The 14125-nt window shown below is 44.0% G+C and overlaps 1 protein-coding gene across 1 annotated transcript in view; it reads right to left on the bottom strand.

Moving 5' to 3' along the window:
- ZCCHC7 (zinc finger CCHC-type containing 7) overlaps window positions 1-14125 on the bottom strand; it is a 391569-nt gene that overhangs the window by 215427 nt on the left and 162017 nt on the right. The window contains exon 3 of the mRNA XM_082243866.1: window positions 7399-7442. Within this exon, the coding sequence (XP_082099992.1) occupies window positions 7399-7442 (44 nt within the window). The remainder of the gene's footprint in view (window positions 1-7398; window positions 7443-14125) is intronic.

Genomic DNA, 14125 nt, shown 5'->3' on the forward strand with positions numbered 1-14125 from the left:
ATCTGTTCTGAGTGGAACCTGTCCTGTTAAACCGCTGTATGGTCTTGGCCGCCATGCTGCAGCTCAGTTTCGGAGTCTCGGAAATCTTCTTATAGCCTAGGCCATCTTTATGTAGAGCAACAATTCTTTTTTCAGATCCTCAGGGAGTTCTGTGCCATATTGAACTTCCAGTGACCAGTATGAGAGTGAGAGCGATAACACCAAATTTAATACACCTACTCCCTATTTACACCTGAGAACTTGTAACACTAACAAGTCACATGACATTGTGGAGGGAAAATAGATAATTAGGCCCAATTTGGCCATTTTCACTTGGGGGTGTACTCACTTTTGTTGCAAGCTGTTTAGACATTAATGGCTGTGTGTTGAGTTATTTTGAGGGGACAGCAAATTTACACTGTTATACAAGCTGTACACTTTACATTGTAGCAAAGTGTCATTTCTTCAGTGTTGTCACATGAAAAGATATAATAAAATATTTACAAAAATGTGAGGGGTGTACTCACTTTTGTGAGATACTGTAAATGCTGATGCATTTTCGTGGCAGTTTTCCTCCTGTTCCAAGATGGAGTCTGTTCCTATTTCTAAGATATCTTCGGACCGCATTTTGTCCACTATTCACACTAGTCTCGCTTCAACTTTGGGTGAGAGAATTCTGGCCTCTCGGATCCATTCTCCTCCTGAAAAACCACATGACCGCTGCTTTGCCCCAAGAATCTCCGCACTGCTTTGCTTCAGACCAACCATTCTACTAAAGCAGCTAGGCACTCAGGAGATAATCAATTAATATGGTCTATGTCTAAACAATTTTGGTGGCCTAGTCTCCACGCTGGTGTAACTGATTTTGTAGCAGCTTGTCCAGTGTGTGCTCAGAATAAAACACCCCGACACCTTTCAGTGGATCTCCCACAACCCAGTGGAGAGGTGCCTTGGACCCACTAGTCTATTGAATTGATTTTGGATTTACCCAACTCCCAGGGCAATACAGTTATTCTTATGGCGGTTGACCGGTTTTAAAAAAGGTCTCGTATTCTGCTGAAGTTGTCTACATCCAAAGAACTGGCACCAATATTCACGGAGGTCTTTTGGTTACATGGGTTACCTAAAATTGTTTTCTTGGACATAGGGTAGCCAGTTTGTGTCCAGGTTTTGGAAAGCCTTTTGTGCACAATTGGGAATTTACTTTCCTTCTCCACTGCATATTACCCACAGTCCAAGGGGGGCGCAGAATGGGCCAACCAAGCCTTCGAGCAGTTTCTACGTTGGTATATTTCTGACCACTATAACAACTGTTTGGACCTGTTACCTTGAGCAGAGTTTGCTCACAATAGCACCATCAATGCCGCTTCCCGATTATCTCTGCTTATGGCAAACTATGGGTTCCAGCCATCCATGTTGCAGGACATTTGTTCCGCAAGGATCTCCTGCATTAGAGCAACAGCTTCGGGAACTCCGTTCCCCTTGGGTGCAGGTCCAAGAATCCTTGTAACGCACCAAAATGGATCTACAGACCTCATGCTGACTGCCGGCGCCTACCTGCGCCCTCCTACCAAATTGGGGAGAGGGTCTGGCTGTCTTGTCGTAACCTCAGACTGTGTCCCCTCACTAAAACTGGCACCCCGGTATATTGGGCATTTCTGCATACCCTGTAGGTTTAACCCAGTGGCCTACGCATTAGATCTTCCTTTCAACATGCGTATTTCCAACGTATTCCATGTTTCCTTATTAAAACCTGTGCACCTGCTATACCACCTTGGTATCAAAATGGCATGGGCTTTACTGGCACATATCAAATAACCATAGAAAAAATGAATTATTTGTTTATTAAAGTATTCCTATTAAAATCTATTTAATTCTTTGAACAATGCAATCACATAAAAAAATGTTTTTAACATTTTAACAACATGTGGACACAAAGTTGACACGGGCCTGTCAATGAGCGTGATAGAAGAGCTTCCACAGGGAACAATCCAGGACCTAGTGAGGATGGGGACACATCCATAGACAGTAATCCTTAAAGGAAAATATCCAAAGGTATAAATATCCAAAGGTATAAATGTAGAGACCAGAGGGTCAGTCCAACTACATCATTGTAGAAAACCCTGTTTGTATAGAGTGCAATCCAAGGTAATTCACCAGGGGATAGATCCCTGAATATAAACAGACTCCACAAGTCCTTCAGGCCTGCATCAGGCAACAGAAAGGGGGGTTCCCACGACACCCCTGCACGTCCAATGTGGATATGCAGGGGTGTCGTGGGAACCAGGGCTGTGGAGTCGGAGGAAATTTTGGGTACCTGGAGTCTGAGTCGGCAAACAATGCACCGACTCCGACTCCTACTAAATGTAGATTGGAATTTTAAAAAAAGCAAGTTTAAATGTCCCAATTCACAAAAAGTTATAATTAATGACTTAGTATAAGGAAACTTATAAATGAGAAGGCCAAATGTAAAAAGGAAGAACTACAGAAAGTTCTGAAAGGACGTTTTGTCTAACTTAAAATGGATGCATGCACATGTCACCGAATCAATTATTTTGCTATTAATGTTAGATTTGTGGATGAAAATAACAAAACAATAACACGGACCCTCGGATTAAAGGACACACCAGTGATTACCTTCAGAAGTTAGTGGAGGGTGTTCTAGAAGATTTTGAAATTACAAAGGAACAGATTTTATGTGTTGTGACAGATAACGCTTCTAACATGTTGAGCACAATTGAGAAGATGAACGCAGATGAAGAAGGTAACAAACAGATATTAGAGTTAGAGGAAGTTTTTAACAACCCCCTATTTCCCCCTGGACTAAATATCAAAGCCTTCCATTGGTGGCTTAACAAGGGCCTATTTCGCATTGGACACTTCTTTAACTCCATGGGGCCCCTTTCTTTCCCACACTGTGTCAATTTCCTCAAAATGCCCCTCACTGAGAGATATCGCCACTCCCAGATATCACATTTCCTCCACTCCATATGGGACGATAAACCTGACCCTCCACAAATCACTCTTTATGAACGCTGGTGCTCGGAAGCAAGGGGAGGGATTTCCCTCATCTATTCAATACTATCCAACAGCGATGTCAAACCTGCATATGCGCTAGCCTGGGAGAGGAACCTGGAAATGGAGTAGGACCTGGACGACTGGGGTTTTCGCCTTTAACGCTCCTTTACAGGTATACTGAATGTTTCTCTCATCGAAGCTAATGTTAAATTGCTCACCAGATGGTACCTGGTCCCTACCCGCATTGCGGCCATGTTTACAAACACCTCTCCACAGTGCTTTAGGGGCTGCGGTTCATCTGGTGACCACTTGCACACTTGGTGGGCCTGCCCCAAGATTAGGCTATTCTGGAATAAATTATTCCAGATCATTCGTAAAGTACTTGATCACCCCATCGCTCAGTCCCCACAAATTGCACTTCTCAACGTCAAGGTCCCTAAACTTTCTAAACCTGCTCAGAAACTCCTCCATTTTATGCTCCTGGGAGCCAAACTCACCATAGCCAGAGCATAGAAAACACTCAGGGTGTCCATCAGGGAAACCAAACTTAAGATCTCCTGGATCATGTCACAGGAAAAAATCTCTGGTATTATCAATAATCATGTGTTTTTTTTAGCCCAGGGTTCCATCTGGGAACCCTGGGCTAAATATGTACAGGTTTCCATTTGATCTAGCCGCCAGACCCTCTTTCTTTTTCCTCTTTTCTCTCCTTATTTCAGCTAACCTCTTGAGCCTCCTATGCTCTTATTCCCTTCTCCCCCCCTTCCAGTCTATCTTAGCTTACTCCCCCCACCCCCCACCCTTCTTTGCCGCCCTACCACTCTTGGGGGCTTTCTCTGGAAGGGGAATGTGCTGGACCCATATGTCTCGCCACCCATTGGGGGCATGGTGTCCCCTCATACTTCCCCTCCTAGAGATACCCTCCACCTTACCTTGTTGTATATTGCCTGTGGTTTATTCTTGGGCTTTGCATCCCTCTATATGGGAACTTGACCCTCTGCATCCTGTTTCAGCTCCCATAGCGTGTTGGAGGTGGATCTTTGGACTACCCTCTTTGACCTCAACACAGTCGGTTAATGGATATGCCCCCCCTCGAATGTTAGTACTCTTCAATTTTATATGTATGGTATTCAGGACCATGTCTAGCCTGATCGTTTTACCATGTTTGTTGTATTTTGTACTTGACTTTTTCTCAATAAAAATCAATGAAAGAAAAGAGTTAGAGGAAGACAGCTCTGCAAGTATTGGAGAAAGTTTAGAAACTGAAGAGAATGCTGACATTTTTTTTTAGACAACTTTGTTGAAGAAGCATTGAAGCTTGCTACTATTCATCATATGCGATGTGCTGTTTATACACTGCAACTTGCCATAAGAGATGGATTAAAAGATCGCCATGCAGCTACACTAATTGGCAAATTACGGCAAGTAACTGTTACAGCCAGGGCCCCGAAAACAGATGCAATTTTGAAAAGATGTGCAGGAAAAGGAGTCATTTCGGATCAAACAACTCGCTGGGGAAGCACTTATTTAATGGTGAAGCGTTTGCTTGAACTTAGACTTCATAGAAGAAATGGACAATGACAATCTTGCATTAACTGAAAGCCAGTGGACACAAACAAAAGAGCTGGAGAACCTTCTTTCTCACCCCTTCACTGTCACCAAGAGGTTGCAATGTGATGATCTAACCCTGGGTAAATTCCTCTTGGAATAGAAGAGCCTGTTATATCGCCTGAACAAAAATGGAGGGTTAATAGCTGAGGGCATTGCATCTTCAATGATGAAAAGAGAGAGTCTTTTGCTGGAAAATGAAATCTTGTTAGTTGAAGAAGCCATCCTTGTTTATCCAGAGATCGTTAGTGATGTGGCCAGAATAGTTACTGCAATGCCACCCACCCAAGTCAGTGTCTAAAGATTAATACATATTAATACAGAGGAGTCGGAGTCGGGGAGTCGGAAGTACAAAAAACTGAGGAGTCGGAACATTTATCTACCGACTCCACAGCCCTGGTGGGAACCCCCCTTTTCTATTGCCTGATGCAAGCCCCGGGCAGGTAAGCCTATAATAAGGCTTACCTATAGGTACAGTAAATCTCTCCAAAAACGTGCACCGTTTCAGAGATACTTTAGATGCAGCAAGTGACGTCACTGGGGCATGTCCTCTGAAGGAACAGCATGCCCATGGCGTTCCTTCAGAGCCATACCGTAAACAGGTACTCCCACGCACATGCGCCATAGTGATGTCATAGCTGGCTCAGCCATTCATATTGCTGAAGCCCGCGAATCCGTAAAGAAGACCGGGTGAAGATGAAAGCGCCTTCAGCGGTGACAGGCTGGAGGGCTTCCTTTTTTAGGCAAGTCTGTCATAATGTGCTAGTATGCGATGCATACTAGTACATTATGACTAACTGCCTGGGGCTCAAATTATTATTATTTTTTTTTTTTTATGTGGTTTACTACCGCTTTAATACTTACAACTAGGCTATTTGCTGCTACCTTCAGATAGACACTGGAAAAAAAAAAGCTGCTGGGACATTCCCCTATATAACCTCTATCTCTCACAGGCTAGCCTCAGTTTTGTAGCAAGCAATAGGGAGATAATAAGAGGGGAGAGTCCCATGTCCAGTACTAAACTTCAGTAAACTGATTTTACTAGGGAGTCAAAATCCCATTTTCCCGATCATACAGTATGAGACACAGGCTTTCTTAATTTTAATTTTCCTAACTGTGCAACCAAGAGCAGTCTGAGCGGTGGGCAACATAGCAAATAAAGCCAACAGGACCACATAACAATCAAACATTTTGAGAATGGTTAGAATTCAGAGAGCAACCTGTAGCACCTTATGACCAAAAATGTTGTCAGAAGAACATCCACCTGGCAGCCTTGCAAATCTGAGAAACAGAGGCCTGGTGCTAAAAAGCCTATGAAGTATTGACAGATCTGAGAGAATGTACCTTGACAGGAAAAGGTGGCACCCTATTCCTCAGACCATAGGTCTTGAAAATGACTGGTCAACACCTAGCAGTGATGGAATGAGATGCAGGGATACCCTTGTGTAAGTCCTCACACAGAACAAAGAGGTAATCAGATTTTCCAAAAAGCAGTAGCAGAAAGGTAAACATGCACTGTCAGCGTCATATCCAGGCAGCATAGGGCATTTTCCTTAGCATGCCTAGGTGCTGGACAATATCTTAGATAAGGTGGAAGGCATAAACCACCTTAGGGAGAAAAAGCTTTGAGGCCTCAAAACAACTTTGTCCCTGCGTAACACCAAGAAAGGTGCTTTACAAGAAAAGGGTTGCCAATTTAGAGATACTCCTTGCAAATGTTATATCAATAAGAAAGGCCATCTTCTTTGAATAATGCTCTAATCAAATAGCATTTTTTGGAGACCCGAAATAAACTGGTCTTCTTGGCACATCAATGAGACAGGAGAAGTGTGAGCTAAACTCTGAGCAAAAGGTTTCACTAGACAGTGAAAGGTCAGAGGTCTCCAATACAGAATGGCCAGGGCTAAGGTTTTTTCCCTTGATGGTACTGGATGTTGGCCCGAACCAGACTGAAGGGTAGATAAAATACATCCTTCAGAGTACTTTCTAGGATGAAAGTTCCTCGCTTCACACTAAGCGTAGAAAGAGTACAATACCATCAATACCAGCAATTTCTGAAGAAGTGACTGATAGCAAAATGTGTTGACAAACAACGATTTAATGTAATTAACTACTTGATCTCTATATTACAATGTATTGTATGTATATAGAAATAGGTATAGTTTTTTGGAGCACTTACTCTTATTTTTAACACATTTATTAAATTATTAATTTTATGGATATAGCATGTTGATCTGTGAGTAACTTCCCCCACTTAGGCGATCAAAGCGGAAGTTCACACCCATAGCTTTCTGGCACACGATACAGATCCCAGAAGGCTGCCAGACCATTCACAAAGCACAGCACGGCTTATGCATGCGCAGTAGGAAGAAGGCTGTCACAGTCAGCTTTCCACACTAAAGATGCCAGTGCCTGGTGCTCCGTGACTAGTGAAGAGCTAGCCCGGGTGAGGATAGCACTTGATCTCTGCTCAGGTAAGTGTCCTTTTAGGCTTTGTAGCTGTTGACCTAATTTTTTTTTTCTACAGTGAAGAACCTCTTTAAAAGTATTGTGTTTTTCTTGGTGAGTCCTTTTTATGAAGTTTATGCATTTATGGGATGGTACCCTTGAGGAAAGGTTTTCTTCGTATTTTATGATGTCCACACTGTTTGTTGCATTAGGAAGATCAGGAAAATAACATAATATAATCAAATGAAAAGCAAAAAAATAGGACCCTGGTACTGAGGATAACAAAATTCACTTTACATTTTTCACAGGTTAACCTTTAATAATAATAAAAACAGTTAACTTCACCTCCAAGTCCTTCTTGCTAATTGTCCATTCCATTTCATTGTCATCTACAAGAGAAAAAAAAAACATTCATAAAGATTTCAGACTAGATGCTCAAGTGCTAACAGTATGAAAGGAAGTCATGAAAAGTTTAATATTTATGAACTGATATTTATATGTAATACAAATCTGAGGAATATGATAAAATACTTATGTACATGTCTTTATGTCTACTCTAGTAATACTGTAAAATAGTTTTTAGACAACAGAATTAAGGCCCTTCATCTCCAAGCTGCTGTTGTCTGACTAGTATACTGAAAAATTAGTTAAATAAGGTTTAAATCAATGACCTGGAACAAGTGTGTAAACTCATCGTAAAGTCAGATGTTATTTTTTGCATGTTTCTTTCAGGTAAGGAACACAAAATATTGAAGGAAAAGGGTAAACATGAAAACTAGCACTTGCAGAGTAAGTAGCAGTGTTGGTAGCCTCCTTGTCTTGCTATGGAAAAGTTGCTTTATAGAGCCTTGTTCACACGGATTAAACAGATATACCAAGTGTATTCATCAAGCTTTTATAAAGCATTCACTTTTGGTAAACTCTCAGAACCTTTCTTGAAGTCTTTAACCCCTTTGAAGACTAAGCTTTTTTTTTTTTTTTTTTTTTTGACGCTTACAAGTTAAAATTAGTATTTTTTGCTAGAAAATTACTTAGAACCCCCAGCTATTTATATATATATATATTTTTTAACAGTGGCCCTAAAGAATTTCAATATTTTATGTCACACTGTATATGTGTCTCAATTTTTTGGGGAAAAAATTCACTTTCATGAATAAAAAAAAAACAAACAGTAAAGTTAGCCCAATTTTTTTATAGAATGTGAAAGATGATGTTACGCCAAGTATAGATACCCAACATGTTATGCTTTAAAATTGCGCACATTGACATTTTTTATTTTCATGTACACCACTGGGCATACAATTTTACATTTGTAATGTCCTGCCATAAGGTAGTTACAATGAGGAGAAGCCATCTTTACAGGAAACAGATCTTTTTAAAAACATAACAGGTAGTCCGTAATAAGGGATCCAAACATACAGCAATTCAATCAAAACACATTGCAATTATGTGTGGCTCAGAGTGTATCTGGGTTCTACAGAGTCCCGTGAAGTTTTTAAATGCATAAGAATAAATTGGGGTCTAGGAAAAAAAAGGGAGGAGGGTCAGCAGTAACTTTGCACTGGGGCACTCAAAAGAGTCTGTAAAATAAAGGGGTCTAGGATGAATATAGGTATCCATAGAGAGAATACAGTGGAAGTTCTGGTGGAAGTTCTGGTGGGGAAAATTGAATTAACCTCACTCCATTATAAGCAGTTTTCAAGCAAGAAAGTATATTGTCCAGTACAATAGGATGCACGAATTGGTCACATTCACTAAATGGAGTATACCTAGACTTCATGTTGAACCCCTTCAAGACTAAGCCTTTTTTGCTTACAAGTGAAAATCAGTCCTCTGACAGACGCAGCCTCTTCCAAGTTTCATCACTATTGGGTAATGGCGCCATCTGCAGGAGCAGGCTAGGTAGTGAAACTTCAATAAAAAGCATTAACTAGACACACCTTTAGGGGCTGTCCCTCTAGACATTACCCTCAGACACTTCAAGCTTACTAATCAGTTACGTAGCAATCAGTACAGGAAGACAAACAACCCCAAAATAGAGGGGCGGGGGCTGCAACTGTCAGAGGACTCCGAGAAAATAATTTTACGGTAAGTTCTTACAAAAATTCAATTTTCTCTTATGTCCTCTGACAGACGCAGCCAGAACAAAACGTGGCCAACAGGGCAACAAAAGCTCAACCAACAGGAGCTAACCCCAGAACAACAAATTCACCCCAAGAAGAGAAAACATGTCTCTTCAACAAACCGCAGCGCTCAAAACTTTGCGGCCAAAGGAAACATCTGAGGATGCCATCACGTCAAGTTTGTAAAAGTGTGCACAGACGACCAGGTCGCTGCTTTACACACCTGAGCCACAGAAGCCTGATGGCGAAAAGCCCAAGAGGCACGCACGGCTCTAGTAGAATGTGCCCTCACAGGGAAAGGAGGCACCTGACCCTTGAGTGAATAGGCCTGAACAATAGTCTGTCTGATCCAGTTCGAAATGGGCCCTCAGGAAGGACAAACGGGAATCAGACTTCCGAAAGGTTTCCGTTGTCGACAGGTAAACCCTGATCACAACGAACCACATCCAAGGTGGAAGGCAGACACCACCTTAGGGAGAAAAGATTGGTTGGGTTGCAGAGCAACCTTATCCCTGTGAACGACCAGGTAAAGCGAACGGCAGGACAGAGCCGCCAACTCAGACACTCTGTGAGCAGAAATGATAGCCACCAGGAAAGCAACTTTCTGGGACAAAGCAGGCAGAGGTATTTCTCTGATGTTTTTAAAGGGAAGTCATTGCAAAACGGACAAAACCAGATTCAAATCCCATGGAGGCAAAGAGGCCCTCCGTGGAGGAGCCAAATCACACACCCCTTGAATAAAGGTGCAAATCAGGGAATTAGTCACCAAGGGACGCTGGAAGTAAATAGCCAAAGCCGACACCTGACCTTCAATCGTGCCCAACGCCAAGCGCTGTTCCACACCTTCCTGCAAGAAGGCTAGGACCCTCGCCACTGAGAAGGAGCGAGGATGCACACCAGGCAATGTACGCCTTCCAGGTACGATAATAAATCTCCCTGGAGGTAGCCTTTCAAGCTCTCAACAAGGTAGGAATAACAGCATCAGAGAGACCCCTGTCCCTCAACACTTGGCCTTCAACGCCATGCCGTTAAAACCAGAGACCATAAAGCAGGATGGAAGATCGGCCCTTGAGACAGCAGATGATCTTTCAGAGGTAGCCGCCCCGAGGGACCTGATCTCGCCCTGCAAAGTCTGGAATCCAGGACCATCCCCAGATACTGAAGACATACTGATGAGGTCAGTGCCGACTTCTGGAAGTTGATGGTCCACCCGAACTCCTGGAGCGTCTGAACCGTGACCGTCAGATCGCCCGACAGAGTGGCACATGAGCTCGCCCTCAACAAGAGATCGTCCAGATAACCGGGGACCGCAATCCCCTTCTTGCGCAGCAGAGCCAGCGCTGGGGTCAAAACCTTGGTGAAGACCCTGGGAGCCGAAGCTAGACCAAAGGGTAATGCCACAAATTGAAAGTGCTCCTCTGCCACTGTGAAGCAGAGAGACCGCCTATGACCTTCATAAATAGGGATGTGCAGATACGCATCCTTTAAATCAATGGAGGCCAGAAAATCTCCTTGACTTAAGGACGCCACCACCGACCGGATGGATTCCATCCGGAACTTTTGCACCCACACAAAACGGTTCAGTGACTTGAGCGCCAGAATTGAACGAACCTTGCCCTCCTTACTGGGCACTGTGAACAGGTTTGAATAAAACCCACAAAATTTCTCCTCTCCTGCTGTGGAACCGGGACAATAACGCCATGAGCAAGAAGATCTTGCACTGCCCCCTTGAGAGCTGCCAGGTGATTGGGAGACAGACGGAGATTTGATAGAAAGAACCTGTCTGCGGGGCGAGATCGAAATTCAATACTTTGAACAAATCAGTTTGTGAACCCATTTGTCCTGGATTAGGGACAACCAGGGCTCATGAAAGTAACGTAGACGTCCCCCACCCGAGACGGGTGAGGGTGTCCCAAATAAGGGATATCAGACACAGTCTTTTTTGAGGCATGGTCTGCCGACCAGCTATTCAGCCACACCATGCGGCGGAGTTCAATCCCCACCACAGACAGACAATCTTGTGACCAGAGGAGCCTCGTTCAGGGCCACGTCACACAGATACACCATAGCCTGGGCCATTTGGTCCGTGAGCTCAATGAGATTCGGAGGAACCTGCGCCTTAGCACCATAATCCATCCCGCAACCATCTGAGAGACCAGCATGGAAGCGAACACCGGCTTGAGGAGTAAGCCCGCCACCAAGTACATGTGGCGGGAAAGTGACTTCACGCGCCTATCCATCGGGTCCTTAAACACCGGGGAATCATCCACGGGAACCACCTTGGATTTATTTAACCTGGAAACAGTGATTGGAAACCGGGTCCGCAAAGAGATAACGGCGTTGAAAACGCTTAGGCACCGCCAGCATGTGCTGAACGCGACGGCACTGTTCGTTTACGATATCGTGAAACTCCTCGGGACAGGGGAAAACCTGACCCGTCTTCTGGGCTTTGCGGGACCTGAAGGAAACACGCTTACCTGACAGGGTGGGCTCATCATCAATGTTCAAAGTCTCCCTAACGGAGCAAACAGGTGCTTCAACCAAAGAGCGTTCCTGCGATGCAGTGGAGGAGTAAGACTCCTCCTCCCAGTCTGTGTGTGCAGACAGGGACCCCTGGGGGGGGGGGGCAATGTCTGTGGAAACCATGTCAGGCTCTGAATCAGAAGATTGAGAGGGCATCGGCTGTTTTTGTACATTGCCATGTAACATCAAGAGATCAACTTTGGACACCAAAGTTTCAATGGCTGCAGATAAAGAAGTTAGGGAAGGTGATCCGGATGTCCCGGATGCACAAACAAGCTCTGGGGTGAAATTTTCACCCGGGGACTCCATTTGGCAGAATTGCAAAAAAAAGGAACACTGGCACTTTAAATCGGCGATTGTGGTCCGCACCGCAATCCTGCACTGCCGCTGGAGATTTATATTGTTAGAAGTGAGAACAATTGAACAAGCAAAGCGTCTTAAGGAACAATGCCCAAAGCAGTAAAAACCCCTTATAGTGTTAGAGAGATAAAAACAGACCGCTCTCCTCGCTTCTCCTGCAGCAACTGAAAAAATAGGCGGAGGAAGTGACCTAATCCACTAGAGGCTGAACAGCTCCCTGAGCCACACAAACATGGATGGCAATAGAAGTATATGGGGAAAATCACAGGGAAAATGGCCGCTGCCCTCAGAATGCAGCTGCCCACATCCAAGATGGCACCGAAAACGGTACCAAAGGCACATGTATGCAAGAAAACGGCTGCTGCCCTAGCTCTGATGCAGCCAGGCATGCCCTCACCCAAAATGGCAGCCGAAAAACAGCTCCTAAGTCAGGAGCCCAGGAACCCTGGCCACCGCGGGAATCAACAATTTGAAGCCCCCCAGGACAAGGTAATAACCCTACACACCACCCCCCATGCAGCGGGCGCCGTTAGAGCTCCACCAGAAGGAGAAGGGAGGCAGGATCCTTCCAGACTGGCCAGGGGGGACACCACAGAGATCACAGCTCTGACATCCCCAGGAGTGGGCCCACATCACCCCCCCCCCAAGAGGACTGTCCCAGGGACACAGGGGGTAGCATCACTCACCATACCATGGACCACGGGCACCGCTCCGACACAGCTCACCTCCCACCCTCAGTGGGGGTGCCGTCAGCCTAGAGGGAACGCTGAGACACATGGCTTTCCAGGGTTGATGCGTCCTGGCAAAGAAAATTCCTCCGCAGGCTTGTCCCCATCCAACAGGGCGAGGCCTGGGCGGACCACAACATGCGCACTCTCGTAGGCCTGGCTGGGGTACCATAAGGATCTATATTATCCAGTGTGAAGCCCAGCCCAGCTGTCGCTTGTAGTTCTCCAGGAGGATCCCCCTTACTAGCTATCGATAGTGAGTGAGAAAAATAAAATAACATTTTTTCAAAAATAAAATAAAAAATTTTCAGAGAAAAATTTAAAGATGGAGATCGGAGTCCCAGCAGGGTATCCTAGGTCCTACTCCTGAGCTAGGCAGCAAGAAACTGATTAGTAAGCTCTAAGTGTCTGAGGGTAATGTCTAGAGGGAGAGCCCCTAAAGGTGTGTCTAGTTAAAGCTTTTTATTGAAGTTTCACTACCTAGCCTGCTCCTGCAGATGGTGCCATTACCCAATAGTGATGAAACTTGGAAGAGGCTGTCAGAGGTCATAAGAGAAATATTGTTTTTTTTCCCCCAATTGTCGCTCTTTTTTTATTAACAGCACAAAAAAATAAAAACCGCAGAGGTAATCAAATACCACCAAAACAAAGCTCATCATCATTTTCAATATCCCTATATTTTGTGTACAGTAAGATGCCCATCTAAAAAAGGTTTTTGAAATTACCGACACTTCCCGCTGAAACCACTGATTGTGGAAGTGAGTTTCACATCCTTACTGCTCTAACCCTCTACGCCATTTAAGTTTAAACCACTTTTTATCCAACTTCATTAAGTGGCCACGTGTCTTCTTGAGTGAGCCGAAACAGTTTCCTCCCAATGATGGAATCACCATTATAATATTTGTATGTTGCTATCATATCCCCTCTCAAGCATCTCTTTTCCAAGGAAATTAAATGTAGTGTTTGTAATCGTTCCTCATAACGGAGGTCCTCCAGTCTTTTTTGTTGCCCTTCTCTAGACTACGTGTGACAAATAAAATAAATAAAATAATGAAAATAAAAATAAATGTCTGCTGTGTGTGACAAATATAAAAAAATAGCATATTTTAATTTTATTTGTCGCACACAGCAGAGATTTATGGTTGTTCAAATTTAATTTTATTTGTTCCACTGTATATGGCTTGGCAATGATCCTTTGGGGGGGGGGGGGGAGCCTTTTCAGGAAAAACCCAGTCATAATACATTGCTCAATCTAGTTGCTCATAAACGGGACTTTTTTTGTCTTTTTAGATTTTAAAGGGCTTTTAATATCCAGAGGGGCATGACAGAGTAGAGGAA

The sequence above is a fragment of the Pelophylax lessonae genome (genome assembly GCF_965119305.1).
Source record: "Pelophylax lessonae genome assembly, chromosome: 1".
Lineage (NCBI taxonomy): Eukaryota > Metazoa > Chordata > Amphibia > Anura > Ranidae > Pelophylax > Pelophylax lessonae.